The sequence below is a fragment of the Jaculus jaculus genome, chromosome 1 (genome assembly GCF_020740685.1).
Source record: "Jaculus jaculus isolate mJacJac1 chromosome 1, mJacJac1.mat.Y.cur, whole genome shotgun sequence".
In the NCBI taxonomy this organism is placed as follows: domain Eukaryota; kingdom Metazoa; phylum Chordata; class Mammalia; order Rodentia; family Dipodidae; genus Jaculus; species Jaculus jaculus.
Window position 1 is genome coordinate 122,529,888 of NC_059102.1, and position 16,002 is coordinate 122,545,889.

The 16,002-nt window shown below is 38.1% G+C and overlaps 1 protein-coding gene across 4 annotated transcripts in view; it reads right to left on the reverse strand.

Moving 5' to 3' along the window:
- Positions 1–2,060: 2,060 nt before the first annotated feature.
- Positions 2,061–16,002, reverse strand: part of Ecpas (Ecm29 proteasome adaptor and scaffold) — a 154,344-nt gene continuing 140,402 nt past the window's right edge. For all 4 annotated transcript variants that reach the window (XM_045146666.1, XM_045146662.1, XM_045146650.1 and 1 more), the window contains 12 exons: positions 15,217–15,283; positions 14,609–14,700; positions 14,464–14,530; positions 13,980–14,171; positions 12,738–12,946; positions 11,912–11,955; positions 11,628–11,820; positions 10,325–10,463; positions 6,953–7,058; positions 6,660–6,748; positions 4,302–4,373; positions 2,061–2,344 (listed from right to left, as the gene is read on the reverse strand). In XM_045146666.1, the coding sequence (XP_045002601.1) occupies positions 2,205–2,344; positions 4,302–4,373; positions 6,660–6,748; positions 6,953–7,058; positions 10,325–10,463; positions 11,628–11,820; positions 11,912–11,955; positions 12,738–12,946; positions 13,980–14,171; positions 14,464–14,530; positions 14,609–14,700; positions 15,217–15,283 (1,410 nt within the window). In that variant the 3' untranslated portion in view covers positions 2,061–2,204. The remainder of the gene's footprint in view (positions 2,345–4,301; positions 4,374–6,659; positions 6,749–6,952; positions 7,059–10,324; positions 10,464–11,627; positions 11,821–11,911; positions 11,956–12,737; positions 12,947–13,979; positions 14,172–14,463; positions 14,531–14,608; positions 14,701–15,216; positions 15,284–16,002) is intronic.

Consider the following 16,002-nt stretch of genomic DNA (forward strand, 5'->3'; position numbering starts at 1 on the left):
GATTTGGCTAGCCAACATGAAGGCAGTAGATACATAAACTAGAAATATGCCTAGGAAAGTAAAAGAATGGCTAGAGGGTTGGCTTAGTGGTTAAAGCTTGTCAGCCTGGGTTCAGTTTCCCAGCACCCCACCCATGGAAAGCCAGACTCCAAAAGTGGCACATGCATCTGGCATTTGCAGGGATAAGAGACCTTGGTGTGTGCATGCACACATGTACCACGTATACAAATAAATAAAAAAATTTAAAACTATGAAATAAAAGAGTAAGAGAAACAGTTCGATAGCACTAAAGCACCAGGTTCAGGTGTCCAGGCACCACTCTCAGCACCAAGGGAAATTCCCAATATTAAATCACAAAAAGCTAAAAAACACAAAATTTGATGAGGTTTCAAAACTTCCTACAGAGAAAGCACACAATTCTTGCTCTGATACACTCACCTTCTCCACATACCTGACCTGTAATACATTCTTGCCACATATGCTGGCCACTGTAAATGAAGCGGAGCTTTAGTGGGTAGAATACTGACCTAGAAAGCACCACCTCCCAAGAGGCCATAGCTTCCTGAAGAAAATCCAGTGTTTCCCCCCAAAAGGAAAAACTATTCTGAAGTGTAAATCCATGATGGGTTTCTTAAAATCCACAATGCCACAAAAACTCCTAACTACAGTTCAGCATCATCAGAGCCAATGCTGAGTAAGCACTCAAGTTTTTATTTGTAAACCCCTGTTCTAATCAGAAGCGGTCCCAAATACAACACTGACAGGCCAGGTTAGGTCCTATCAAGGGCAGTGTTTTGCAAACTGTGAGTAGGAACCCAGTTTTGAGTTAGGAAATAAATTTAGTGGGCCTGAAGAACCTTTCAAACAGCAAGACACAGTATCACGCATAGGAACTAGGTACTATTCTGTGAGATATTAATCTCAGTTAAAGACTATATTCACACAAACATACACAAATTCTCTTTCACACACATATCTTCTGATGCGTCAGTCAGGAATGTTTGAAATATATTGATCAAAAGACTACCAAAACTAATTTTTGGTGTTTGCACCAAAAATAAACATGAAGGTTCCTGATGTCAATACAGGGACAGTACCAAATGCATTTCACTCTTGTGCTCTGGAATCCAACGTAAGATAGGGAGTTCTCAGCCAACCATATTTAAGTTAAGCTATTCTATACCTTCAGCAAGTACATGAGTAACACAAAGTAGGGGAGGTGGGGAAAGACCCTGACTGCAATTATTAAGAGTGGTGAATCGTGAGAAAAGTTTTTTATTAAAAGAGTAATTCCCAACGCCAATTAGAAGGCTTTTCTTCTACCCTAAAAAGTCAAACTATAGGCATAAAAGTGAGTAAAAATAAATTTAAGTCGTCAATAGTTTTGAGATTATAAATGGTCCAAGTGATTCTGTAATTCTGTTTTTTGTTGTTTTTGGTTTTGCAAAATACATAATCACAGATACAGACAAATTGATCAATCTTGTTCCAATCTATTTTCAACCACTTCCAAAAGGACATCAGCCAGAATTATATAGAGCCTAAACTTCTTATTCTTTTTCAACCTGTGAAGATGCTGAACAATCATTTTCTAAGCTGGCCCCCTAAGACATGCACAGCTTAGCTACTGACCTTCAGGAAGCTGATGATGAGTCTGCTGAGCTCCAGCACAGGGCTGCTGTGTGCCTCAGTGCACCTCATGTTGGGATAGGTCTGGGGTAGGTCAGGGTCAGCACCGAGTTGGTAGCAGGTTGCAAAAGTAAGTGCCCTGAACAGGACATTTTCCACTTGGGTCTGGCCTTGGCAGAGACCTCAGGAAGCTATGTCATCTCTCAGCCTATTTCTACATGATTGATAAGATCTGTTCCAGAATCACTTCCACTGGGATGCCGTTCTGTTCAAAGACTTGAATCCAGCTCTGATTTTAGAACTGTTCTAGCTCTGCTAGCAACCACAGCTGCCAGTCTCATCACAGCCATCTCTCCTAGCCCACATTCTAGTGAACTCATCAACCCACACTCTTGAAAACCAGGAAGAATAAAGCTAATAAAGAACAAAAGTTAAGGCTTTTTGTTTCTTTATTTCAGCCAAGGAATGATGCATGCTACAGATTAATCTTCACTTTCCCCCCTCCGTCTTTAAAGAATACCAACATTTTCAATCCCCAAAGAACATGGCACTTGTTTCTTTCTTCCCCTTCTCATTTATTCAAGATTTTCAAGTGTTTTCTTCAGCAATGAGGCTTTCTCTTGCAGCTCAGGTCTGTTGTCTGTCTCCATAGTTGCTAAAGACTCAATCAGGAGCCCTCTGCATTCAGACGTCAAACTTTCCCACTGTTTAGATTCTGATTGAAAAAAAGAAAGAAATCTTCATAGAACAAGCAAAAAAAAAAAGCTGCCTTTGTTCCATATACTCTAACCCTAAAGATACCACAGGGAGAGATCAATATATAACAGCCACAGGCTCAACTGCTAACACTGTACTGAAAGCACACTAGGAAGTTTCTCCCTATTCCTCCAGTATTGATGCAGCAAAGTGCGAAGAAGGAGAGATTAGAGCACAGTAGCAAAATAGTCATTTCAGCAACAACAAAAGGCCACTTAATAGGGTATGTTCAGTTAAAAAAAAGCATAAAATTTCATAATTGGTCAGTTCAAGCAAATAATACTTTATTACTCTTTAAAGAGTACCAGAGAAATATATATGCTAAAGATTTTAGAAAAAAGCAGAATCTTAGAAAAAAATGTCAAATCATTAGTCTTATTTATAAGGTTCTTTCTAGCCCACTTTCTAGCAGTGTGGCATCAAGAAGTAATTCCTGTGTTTTGTTGGTCTGTTTTTGTTTATTTTGTTTTGGAGGGTGTGGTTTCAAGGTAGGGTCTTTCTGTATGTAGCCCACGCTGACCTGGAATTCACTATGTAGTCTTAGGTTGGCCTCAAACTTACAGCAATCCTCCTACCTCGGCCTCCAGAGTGCTGGAGTTAAAGGCATACACCACCACACTGGGAGGGAAGTGAAGGGCAGAGGGAGGGAGGGAGGGAGGGAACATGCACCAGGGCCTCTAGCTGCTGCAAACACACTTTAAAAGTATGAGCCACTTTGTCCATCTAGATTTACATGGGTACTAGGGAATCAAACTCCCAGTCATTGGGCTTTATGGGCAAGTATTTTAACCACTGAGCCATCTCTCCAGCCTGGTCTGTTTTGGAAAGAGGTACTCAAGTAGCCCAAACTAGCCTCAACCTCACTATGTAGCCAAGGATGGCCTTAAACTCCTGATTCTCCTGCCTCAACCATGTGCTTGAATTTCAGACATGTGCCTCCATGCCTATCAAATATGTTGTTTAATTTCACTTTCCTAATCCAGAATATATTAATATATATCTGCAAACTGAGAATTCAGTAATATGGCTTTTTAAACAAGACAAAAAGGATTTTGTATTTAGTGTTATTGAGTCTAAAAGGCCTAGAAAAGGTGTTTTAATTTCAAAGCAAAAAGAAATAGTACAAACACTGAAAACACTAGATTGAGGATAAACTGTTCTAAATCCTGCATTCTTTTTCCTTCCTTTCTTGTTTTAGATTTTTCAAGGTAGGGTCTCACTCTAGCCCAGGCTGACCTGGATCTCACCCTGTAGTCCCAGGCTGGCCTTGAATTCACAGTGATCCCCTGCCTTTGCCTCCCAAGTGCTGGGACTAGAGGCATGAGCCACCACTCAATTCATGGTGTTAAATCAATTTTTACAAAAAAGGGGAAGAAAAGCACAAAGAAAATAGGTTTCTCTTTGAGCACCTGAAGAATATGCTAGTAGTTTTTGTGTACCACTGATACAACAGAGCATCAAAAAAAAAAAAAAAATCTATTTAATGTGTTTGTAAAAGAAAACAAAGGGGGGTTGAGAGAGAAAAGGAAATAAGACTGAAACGTTAATTTTCCAACCTTCTCCCAGTATACTATTGTTATTCACATGTGCACAGTGAAGTCTACTATACCACTATCAACCACTTCCTGTAATTATCCAAGGTTAAATCAAGAGTTCATGACAGAAACAAAAACTTTATTACTTAGAGATAATGACAGCTTAAGAATTCACTGGAAGTATATACTTAAGAGTACTAAATTTAAATATCTCAAACTTAATAATTTTAATTCTCTATGGTCCACATGTGTATATGGTGTGCATGTGTGTCAATTTGCATTTTACAGCTTAAGCACAAACAGAAAATAAAAGATTGCTAAAATGTATGCCATGATGTGTACCACTTGCTGGTTCTTTAACCAGAACTATTAAAAACTCACCTTCAAGTTTTTTAAGCAGTAATTCTATCACAGATAAAGCTTCGGTTCTCACAGATGAGTAGGTCTTATTTTCTAAGAAGAAAGTCAAGAGTTTGTAAGTATGCTTTAAAGACAGAACTTTCAACATCAATGTTTTGGTAAAACGTCCAAAAAAGATAACTGCATGGAAAGGTACTGTCAGCTGACTATACCCATCACCAAAACAAACAATAATACTTAATAGGACTCATCTTAATGTGGGAGATAAGAAGACTGTCAAACACACAAAGTCATTTCCTATCACACATAAGACAGGTCTTGAGGTTTGCATGGCTCTCTTCACTTTGCCCAAGAACATTATACCATGCAGGATTTAGGTCAACACAGCAACACCTACAACCCTGTCAAGATAATTTGTTATGTGCCAATTTTACATTAAGCATGCCACCTGCAAGAAGTGCAACTGAAACAGGTTTTATTGGTATCTACTCTTTTAACATGGCATCTAGTTTATGGTGAAATTATCTTAACTAAAAAGTTAACACACAACTAAGTCCAGGGCAAGAAAAGCAGAATAATGATGACTCACAAAAAGAACAGGGGCTTCCACTAGCCCAATCTGGGACAAGGTGAGAAACAAATTAAGTAATTATAAACCACTGAGAGTTTGGGTGGGTAGGGGGAGTGGAAGGGCTCTATGAATCAATACAAGTTAACAGATAAAAGAGGCTGAGAAAGAATCTTGCTTAAAACAGAATGCCAACTGCCACATGGTAACTGTGGAGAAATGGGCTAGAGTTGAAACAAATTACCTGGGGAAAAAAAAAAAAACAAAACACACTGGTTCAGAGAAGAATCATCAATGCATGGTACATCTACAGAAGCAACTATGAAGAGGCAAAATGCACTTGCATTGTCTGACAGTGTCTTCTCAATAACTGCTCACAAGATGCAATTTTGAAGAGGGGATTATTTGAATGTCCTTAAAAGTATGTTCCCACATTCTTCTTATTAGACATGTGGAAAATAGGAACTATACAGTAGAGAAAAACCATAATACTCTGACCAGGTAACTAACCAAAATTAGCATCACACATCAGGACAGATGGAAATTGTGTGCCTCTTGAAGTGAGGGAAAATATACCACAATTTACCACATCTTCCAACTAAGAGTTCATAACTGAATATAATTATGAGGAATTGTCAGTCAAACAACAAATGAGGAACTTTTTTTTTTTTTCAAAAGAGGCTTTATTCCAAAATTGTCAATGTAATAAAAGAGAAAGGCTGAAGTAGTGTTCTAGATTAAAAGAGACTAAAAAGCTGTGATTACTATGCTCAATAAAGGTCTGGACCATATTCTTTAATTATGAGGAGAAAAAGTATGCTATAAAGAATATTACTTAGCTGGGCGTGGTGGCACACGCCTTTAATCCCAGCACTCGGGGAGGCAGAGGTAGGAGGATTGCCGTGAGTTCAAGGCCACCCTGAGACTCCATAGTGAATTCCAGGTCAGCCTGGGCTAGAGTGAGACCCTACCTCAAAGAACCAAAAATGTGTGTGTGTGTGTGTGTGTGTTACTGATTTTACTGAAGCAACTAGAACATGAATGGTAAAACTGCAAGTAGAAAATATTATAGCCATTTAATACTATCTAAGTTTGACAAATGTACTGTGGTTTTGTAAAGATATGTGCACTAAAGAATTTAGGAATAAAAGAGTGGGCTGTAAGCAATACATTCAGTCCAACTTGGGGGAAAACAAGCATCCAGAAATCAAAAGATAAAGCACATGAGACATAATATTAACAGATGACTCTTCATAAAGTCAAAATATAGGTACTGTACCAACTATTGTGTAAACTGGAAATCATTTCCAAATAATTTTTTAAAACACTGTCACAAAGGTTTAATCTAGGAGTTAAAATCCTATTATATTTCCAAATTAAAATACCCCAGTTTTTTTGTTTGTTTTTCGAGGTAGGATTTCACTCTGGCCCAGACAAAATACCCCAGTTTAAGAGAAGGACATATGGAATATGTAAGTAAGGGAGTTGAATAGTTGTATTCCAGAAATTTAGTTCCTAGGACAAGGTAGAGAATCTTTTGAAACTCAGATCCTTAGCTTTAAAATCAAGATTACTTAAGCTAGCTTCCTAGCTAGTTGGGAAGTTAAGGCAAGAGGAAGGCAAGCAAGTTTAATCACAGCCTAGGTAAAAAAGAAAGACCTAATTCAGTGACTCAAAGGGATAAGGGCTAGGGATGCTTCTCAGTGGTGACAGTACCCAAATAGCATGTCTGAGACCTAGGGTATGATAGCAAGCACCACAAAAATTAATTAATTATGACTCTTTATTCAATTTCAGGTTACTATACCCACCTAAAGAATACGTGATTGATTTACAAGTTTCAAGGAGAATTTCAGCCAAAGCCTCCGGATCTGCATGTTCTTCTTCCAAAAGCATTAACCTATAAAAATCAAAGTGTAAAATACAAATGCTAATTATAAGAGACTGTTTAAAACCTTCTTGCACAACTTCTATTTGCATGCATCACTGTGTCATGTCACTTCCGCTACTAGTCTGAAAATGTGTAAGAATTCCACCAATGATATATAAAATGCTACTGGGAATAGGGAGACAAAATAAAAGCCTCCACTATGAAGCACATTACCCCTGGAAAAAGGCGTTCATCGACTGGAGGACACCCAGCTGCACTTTCCATGTGCTGAGTCTTAGCCGTTCACACATCAGTTTGCACAGCTCCTGACGATAACAACCTGGGAAGATGACAATGTAGGAAAGAACAGGTACAGAACATAAAGAAGTGAGAGAACAAGAGAGGGATAAAGAGCACAATGGAGAGCCACAGAGGGACCAAAAGAGAGAGGAAAAAAAATAGAGAAAAAAAAAGGAAAAATATATGGGAGGATAGTAAATGACTCTTAATTCAAGACATGAAAGTTCCTGAAAACCTTTATCATTACTTTGTGTCAAAAGTTTCCTTGATCCAATTCCCTACCCATACCAGCACCACAAAGGTGTATCTGCTCCTATGTGTTTGCTTTCAAGGCATCTTGTCCTCCATGGAATCAAGATCACAGCTTAGCCACACTTCCTCCCCTTTCCAACTCCCTGAATAAAGCCAAAGAAAGTAGAACTAGGGTACCCTCTGAAATTGATTACCAACTGTCAACGGTTCTTATGGCAAACTATGCCAATTAAAGGAGGTTTTCTTATTAAATAATGTCATACTAACAGATGAATTAGGTGTATAAAAACAAAGGAATTATTTTTAAGTGCTATAGAATGTAATAGGACATAAATGTAGAAGTTAGGGGAAGGAGTAAAATCTAAAATTCTACACAGGAATTGTTTTATGAAAGTTTATGATTTCTTTTCCTATTTAAAAAAAAACTCAGAAATTGCAGACAATATACCACATAAGATACTTAGTGTTAGAAACCAATGTGTAACGTAAAATGGAACAACATGGCTGGGAGCCAGGAGAAAGTCAGTCCCCAGACAGTCAGCATGTCTAGTACCAGAAGGTGCTACATGGGCGACTGGGGGAAAATGACCAGTATCAGTCCAAGAAACTCATGGTCTAATCTACTTAGCAGCACACAAGTGCAATAGTGGCACACAGCCATGGTGGGGAACCAACTGCTCTTGATTTGGCTAACTGATTCCCTCAGTGGTACAAGACCCATAGCTGGAGCTGGGAAACAAGTCAGAATCATATCCAAACATAAGCCCACTCTCCAATATCAAGCTACCATCAATCATGGGCTACAAGAGGGCCTACACCTATTAAACTCTCTGTAAAAAAAAGTAAGGGTTATCTCATTTGTCCTGGAGCTAACTTACTCTCCGTTGGAGAATCTGCTTCTCTTTTTCAGATAGATGCAGATCCTAAGGAGAGAGCCACCCCATCATACCTCAAAAGGGCCCCGGCTGAAACTAAGGAAAATTGGCGAAACAAGCAAGGGTGCTATTTTCCTGATGAACCAGATACCAGCACAAGGGGGAAGGAGACTAACAGAGAAAAATCAACTCCTACCAAATCAGAGAGCCAGAGCCTCAGAGGCCCTCAACACCTCATCACTGAAGCAGACCAAAAATGAGCCCAACATGGCTCAGGGAAATTTTGCGGAAAAGGGGGCGGAAAGAATGTCAGAGCCACATGTTGGGGTCAGGATATGCAGAGACATTTATCGTACCAATAACTGTAGGTTAACTCCACAATGCATGACCCATATACCTCAACAAGGAGGGGCCAATGGGGATGGGGCAGGTCATGGATGAGCCTAATAATGGTACCAAACTGCCTGTATTTGCTGAATAGAAAACTAATTAAAAAAAAAACATTTACTGCCAAAAAAAAAAAAGAAAGAAAGAAACCAATGTGTAACACTCAAGTTCTTAATGAAAAGGCCTTGGCTTTCTGTTCAACAACTGACAAATAAATATACATTTCTGTATTTTATATTAAAATAAACTCCATTGTGTTTCATGTCATTTTCTTATGAATTCTCTAGTTACCAAGCAAAAGTTAATAGTACTAATGGAGCCCAATAAGTGGACATCCACCACAGTATATAATAACACTCACAAATTTATATAGTATCTTTTGACAATTTTCCCTACACAAAGCAAGAATAAGTTCATTGAAAGAGTGATGGGCCCAAAGCATACCTTAGATCTAATTTTAGATACACAGGTAATGAATATTCAATAATTCTTTAATCATATTCATTATCATTCATTACCATGTTCATTAATATTGAATGAAACACATTTAGCATCAGCTCAAATTTAAGGCATTGTTTTTTTTTATAATTTTTATTTATTTATTTATTTATTTATTTATTTATTTATTTATTTATTTGAGAGCAACAGACACAGAGAGAAAGACAGATTGAGGGAGAGAGAGAGAATGGGCGCACCAGGGCTTCCAGCCTCTGCAAACGAACTCCAGACGCATGCGCCCCCTTGTGCATCTGGCTAACGTGGGACCTGGGGAACCGAGCCTCGAACTGGGGTCCTTAGGCTTCACAGGCAAGCGCTTAACCGCTAAGCCATCTCTCCAGCCCAAATTTAAGGCATTGTTAAAGGACTCTAACTGCAACCAGATCCAATGACCAAGGTTTACTATTTAATCCACTGGAAATAAACATACATTCAATTCTCAAAATCTCTCAGTCAGAAGTTTCTGAAATAAAATAAATAGTTTTCACTTACTTACTAAACCTTTACCAAGGTCACTGATTTGGGGATGATGAATTATTGTGAGTTCCTCAAAGTATTTATGATCATAAAGAATAACAGTCCTGGGCTGGAGAGATGGCTTAGCAGTTAAGCGCTTGCCTGTGAAGCCTAAGGACCCCAGTTCAAGGCTCCATTCCCCAGGACCCACGTTAGCCAGATGCACAAGATGCGCACACATCTGGAGTTCGTTTGCAGTGGCTAGAGGCCCTGGCGTGCCCACTCTCCTCTCTCTCTCTCTCTCTCTCTCTCTGCCTCTTTCTCTCTCTGTCACTCTCAAATAAATAAATAAACAAAAATAATTTTTTTAAAAAAAAAAAGAATAACAGTCCTTCAAAACTCCAGTTGAAGTCCTAACCCCCTCATCTCAGAGTCTGACTGTATCAGAAGTACTATCAGTAAGCTTAAGGCAATCTAACTGGTGTCCTTACAAAAGATTAGGACATATAAACACAGAGGAAAGCCATGTTAAGACAGGCAAAGAGCCATTCACAGACCACAAAGAGAAGTCTCAGAAGAAGCCAACCCTGCCAACACCTCCATCTTACAATTCTATACTTTAGAGTGTAAGACAAATTTCTGTTATTTAAGCCATTCAGTCTGTGATACTTTCTTATAGTACTCCTAATAAGTAATACAATAATTTATGTGCTGATGTAGGAGTAAAGTTATGTTGCATAATTCGCACTATTAATTATTCAGGCTCTACAAAATACACTAGCTATGCCACACAGAAAACCTTTGCTGTTGCTTCTTCAGATGCAAGTTATAGGCTTACGTTGGGTCTCTGCATTCCGGGGCCAAGCTTTGCCCAGGCTCTCAAAGGCACCCAGCAGAGATTCCAACTGCAGTTCTCTTTCCTTCTCATTTTCATCTTCAGCTTTGGTTGTCCGGACTCCCAAGCTTTCAAGTGAGTTCTAAACGTGTCAAAGAAAAGGAAAGCAAATGTTAACATACCTTCTTCAAAGTTACAAGTATACTATTTAAGCAAGACAGTGCCAAAACAGGAGATACCAACCAAGGCTAAATGCCAAGCTCTCTACCATGAATTTTCCTATTTATGGAAAAAATACTGTATGTATAGTATTTTGAGCATAATCTAAAAAACTCTTTTATTAGAATAATAAAATTAATGATGGAAGGACTGGTAATGATCCAAAACCAAACTCTTTGTTGAAACACTAGAATTTGACTGACTTCATCCACTATCATTATGTAACAAGGAATCATGTAAACAGCCATATTATGGAAAGAAAACAAGTACAAATGATCAGAAACAAGAAATAAGAATACTGAAGATATAATGCCTCACAAATGAATTAGTAAACTACATCCCTCCTTCTCTACAGTGCCTAGCTTTTAAAAAATGAGTACTTTATTTTCCAAATCATGCCAGGCATTTAAAAACCAATATCCCCCAGGACAATGCAGAGGTGATCCACACCACACATGGGGTCTCTTGTTTTCATTTAAAAATAACAAGGAGGCCTCTGTGCATGCCAAGACAAAGCTATGATAACAGAACCTGTTCACTCACTGTTAAGGCGCCCACATGAAAACTACCTTTCCTACCTAAGTACTAGCCAGTGAGACATAAGCAGCAGCTTCTAGAACTTTCCTTGAGAAAACTCCTATGTCCATTGTGATCACTGATAAACTGTGATAATAAGGATAATGGTTAAGAACAGAATCCCAGATGAATTCATGGGGCTCCCTTCTATTATGTATTATGCTTATAGCTAATCTTAATAAAACATGTAGACAGGGAATGGTAAAATCTTTTCAAACTTACTTTCTTTTTCTTCCTCTCTTTCATTTAAAGAAAAAAAAGTTAAAAGATAAACCAGACCTGAGAGAATACAGGTAGCCATTACCTTTATTTTTTTGTTTTATTTTTATTTATTTGAGAGAGACAGAGAGAAGAGGCACACTGGGGCCTCTAGCCACTGTAAATGAACTCCAGATGCATGCACCATCTTGTGCATCTGGCTTACATGGATCCTGGGAAATCGAACCTGGGTCCTTTGGCTATGTGGGCAAGCCCCTTAAACCACTACATCATCTCTCCAGCTCGCCATTACCTTCTTGATGAGAGGTATGACAATATCAGAAAACTCCTGGAATCTGTCTTCTTTGGTAGCCTTCAAAACATCAGCTGCACAATTGATTGCTACAATCTTATACTTGAGATTCTCTTTGCCACACTCCTTCAAAACAGCTTGAAGAACTTCACTTATGCTGGGTTGACTGGGCACAGACTTTTCCAGCTCTGCACTAGAGGGGTCACACAAACCATCAGAACAGTTAAAGCTGCAGCTCTAAGCTTTGCTTTAAGAAATGGCATCTTCATTAAAAGAACATATACCTGCAAGCTGTCACCACACAGGCAATGGCTTTCAATAGCTCTTCCTACGAAAGTGAAAGAGGAGGGAATAGAATATTATTAAGCCCATGCATGACACATTCTCTACCTATGAGAATATTTAATAATATTTAATAATAATATTTAATATTTAATAACTATGGCAACAAAAAAACTAAAAAAAGATTCACCTCATTTTCAATGCCCTTTACTGTTATAGGCACATTTGCAAAGTTTTGCTGCACACCATGAATCTTAATTTCATAAAGACCTGAGAACTGGTTTGCAAGGCCACATGGCAATCCAGTACTATTTCTACAATACTACAATGTCCACTGTTGATCTTTCCAAAACAAAGTACATACTGCCACCATCTCATGTTCCCCACTGAGTGCTCACTATACATATCTTCCCATAGTCCTTAGATAAGTCATTTCTAATTCACAGGGCCCCAAGATGGGTGTCTTCAGAATTAGAAGCAGCTCACTCCCCTATTCTATTTCACATATGACCTATTCTGACCTGCCATGAGGTCAATAGGTGTAAAATAGCAACAACCTGGTTTAAGAGGTAATTTGTAAAACAGATATGAAAACAGAACAATCTCAAACTTATGCTTTATTCACGAACGTGTGCATTATACTTCAGATGAAATTCCATAGATAAGCAGGCAAAGTTTACCCACAGTCCCCTACCTGCTAGAAAAATCTACCTGCAAAAATAATATAAAGTCAAGTAAAACCAGATCCTAACCCTATAAAAAAATGAAAGATGAAGTCCTACTCCTTTATGAATACCTTAATATTAGCAGCATGAATGGTTCTTTTACCTTTCCTGCCCATGTCCTTCCGGCCAGGCCCTGCAACAATGCACTCAGTATCATTCCCAGATATGGAGGTACTAGAGAGCTGGTTTGTTTTGCAATTGATGCCATAGCAATTGCACCTTGAGCTTTCATTTTCCAGGATTGAGACTGTAAAGCCTTCTGGGTAATAGTAATCAACTCTTGTAGGTATAATCTAATGCCTCCAAAGGAACCTAGGTTTTGAAAAGGCAAAGTAAGAATACCCCTTAAGTGATCAGAAAACTTAAAAGATCTTCCATTTCTAAACTTGAGTATGTCAGTGGCCATCAATCTAAAAGATCGTCAATAACTAAAACACAGAACCCTTTAAAGGGAGACAGTGTGTGGTGTGGCTTTTTACAATAGGACTGCATATGAACTTGAATGTATTCCTAAGAGAGAGTCATCATCCATTGATATGACTAAAGATAAAAAATACTGAGGGGCCGGCACATGGTGGTGCACGCCTTTAATCCCCAGCACCTGGGAGGCAGAGGTAGGAGGATTGCCATAAATTCAAGGCCACCCTGAGACTACACAGGTGAAGTCCAGGTCAGCCTGGGCTAGAGTGAAATGCTACCTCCAAAAAAAGGACAAAAACAACAACAACAAAAAAAAAAACCTGTTCAACCGTAATAAAATCACATAAAATCACTGTTAAACATTCAATAACATAAGTAGAGCACTATTCTGCTTAGACACAGTTTATACTCTCTTATACAGACAGTAGGAGGGCAAAGAGAAGAGCTTTCAATGCCAATCTTGCACACTCAGAAATTAGGATGAGCTTAAAATTAAATAAAATACACACTTCTCAAGTCATGGGAAAGAGTTACTCAAGAGGAATTCATAAACAATGTATGTCAAAAATTCCACCTTTAGAAGGCAGGCGTGGTGGTGCATGCCTTTAATCCCAGCACTTGGGAGGCAGAGATAGGAGGATCACCATGAGTTCAAGGACACCCTGGGACTACAGAGTCATTCCAGGTCAGCCTGGACAAAAAATTCCACCTTTAGCCAGGCATGGTGGCGCATGCCTTTAATCCCAGTACTCGGGAGGCAGAAGTAAGAAAATTGCCATGAGTTTGAGGCCATGATAAGACTACACAGTGAATTCCAGGTCAGCCTATGCTACCTCAAAAAGCCAAAAAATAAAAATAAATATAAGTAAATAATTCTAGCTGTGTTCCTAAAAGCAGGTATTATTCACAAGCACCATTTACTAACCAGGCACATTTTCCTGCCATACTTCAGTCCATAAGTTACATTCTTCTTTTTCCGATTTCTCCTCATCAGGAATTTCATGCATGCCTAGAAATGCCAAGGGCAGAACTTCTTTGGCATGGTTCTTCAATACATCAGGGCTGTACCGTCCAATTGCATGAATAGTCAAAGCACAAGAAGTCTTATAGATAGGTTCTGAAGAAAAGAAGAAATCAGCATTTGTGTGTATATTATGTGTGTGGTACATGCACGCGCATGTGCACATGCCAAAAAACATCATGCTTTGAGTATTTATTGTTTTTAGAGCAACTAATCTACGACTACTGTTCAATGTGTGCCACAGAAAACATTGTAAAAATAAACTACCAATGTTTCTATCAAACCACAGCATGGTTTATGAGGTTAGCATTAATTAAAATTAAAAATTAAATTTAATTTTAATTAAAATTAAAATGAAGTAAAATGAAAAAAAAATAAATAAAGGTACCTTCTTTCTCCATATACCATCCACTGAGCTTCTGCAGGAGTTTTTCAGTGCTACTATCCCGTGAGGTCTGAAAAACAAGAAATTATGGTCATTTCTTCATAATTATCAAAGAGCTTTATTTAACTAAATAGGAAATTTAACTCACACGAACTAAATGGCCCATGGCGAATGCACAGGATTTCTGAATTACACTGTTTCGATCTGTTAGGCCACTAAGCAAAGCACTCATAAGTTTACCTATCAGAAATAAATGAAAAAAATCTGATTATGTGTTGGTCAAATTGTATGCTATATTCCTGGGACCAAAATAGCCCATAGTTAATATGTGATTCACTCCACAGTACTTTAAATCTCTTAAATGTTACTATGTGAACTGTGTACACTGTTTCCTTCACTTGATTTAGAAGTCAACAATTTAACCTGTGTTTAATAAAACACTGCAAAACTGACAGACACATAACGTTTACTAACCTACCCAAGAGAAAACTGCTGATGTACTGTTGGCTATAAACGGTGGACAAGTTGCTCCAGAATGGCAGATACTTTTACCTCCTTAAGCCACAGAGAAACACTAATTGCTTATGAAACAATGAAAGCTTGCTACAGCCTAATCTTCTACAGACAAAAATACTGGGTGACAAGGTTTGAGTGGAGGCAAAGCAAATACAAGCATGTCTAACTACCTGTCTTTTTAAAACTGTCACAAAGTATGCATGGCCATGATAAAATATCCAACACATGTGGCAAACTTACCTGAGTAAGGTGTTAGGTCCTGGGGACACTGAGTAGTTAAAGACACGATGACACTGGCACAGCCTCCCTTTAGGGTTACAAAAGCAAAGGTCTAAATTTGATGATCACAATGTTCTATCAAATCATTTGTTTTAGGTACCAAAGATTTAAAGATATAAAACACATGAAGCCTAACAGCTCCTCCAGGATTCAATCTAGAAAAAGGAAAACTTATTTTAAACTAGTAATGCAGAGACTATTTCATAATACCTCCACTAAGAAGATGAGTGAACAAGAAAGAAAACTGGTATAAACTTCTAAAAAGGCATTATGTTTTCATGAATACTTGTATTAACATTTTTAATTGTAGAGATTTAAGACAAAAGTAAGTTTTTGATATGTTGAAAGATATTAATCAGTATGCTTTAATATTGTTTTAAAACTGTAAACAGATATACCTCACTGGATAAAATAAATGGTATAACCACTTAACAGATTGTTTATGGCCACTGCAAAACACACTACAGACGATACACACATGAAAAATACACTGGAGAGAAATTCTCAAAGATATGAGTAGCCATTTTCTCTGCACAATAAAATTATGAAGATTTTTTTATTTTAAATTTCCCCTGATACATAAATGCTAATTAAAATGAATGTGAGCTCTTTGTTTAAAATAAGATGAAGCCAGCTGTAGTGACATACATCTGTGATCCCAGGACTGCAGAGGCTGAGGCACAGAACTGTAAAGCTTAAATTTAAAAAAAAAAAAAAGGAAAGCCTGGGCTGTATAGTAAGAACCTG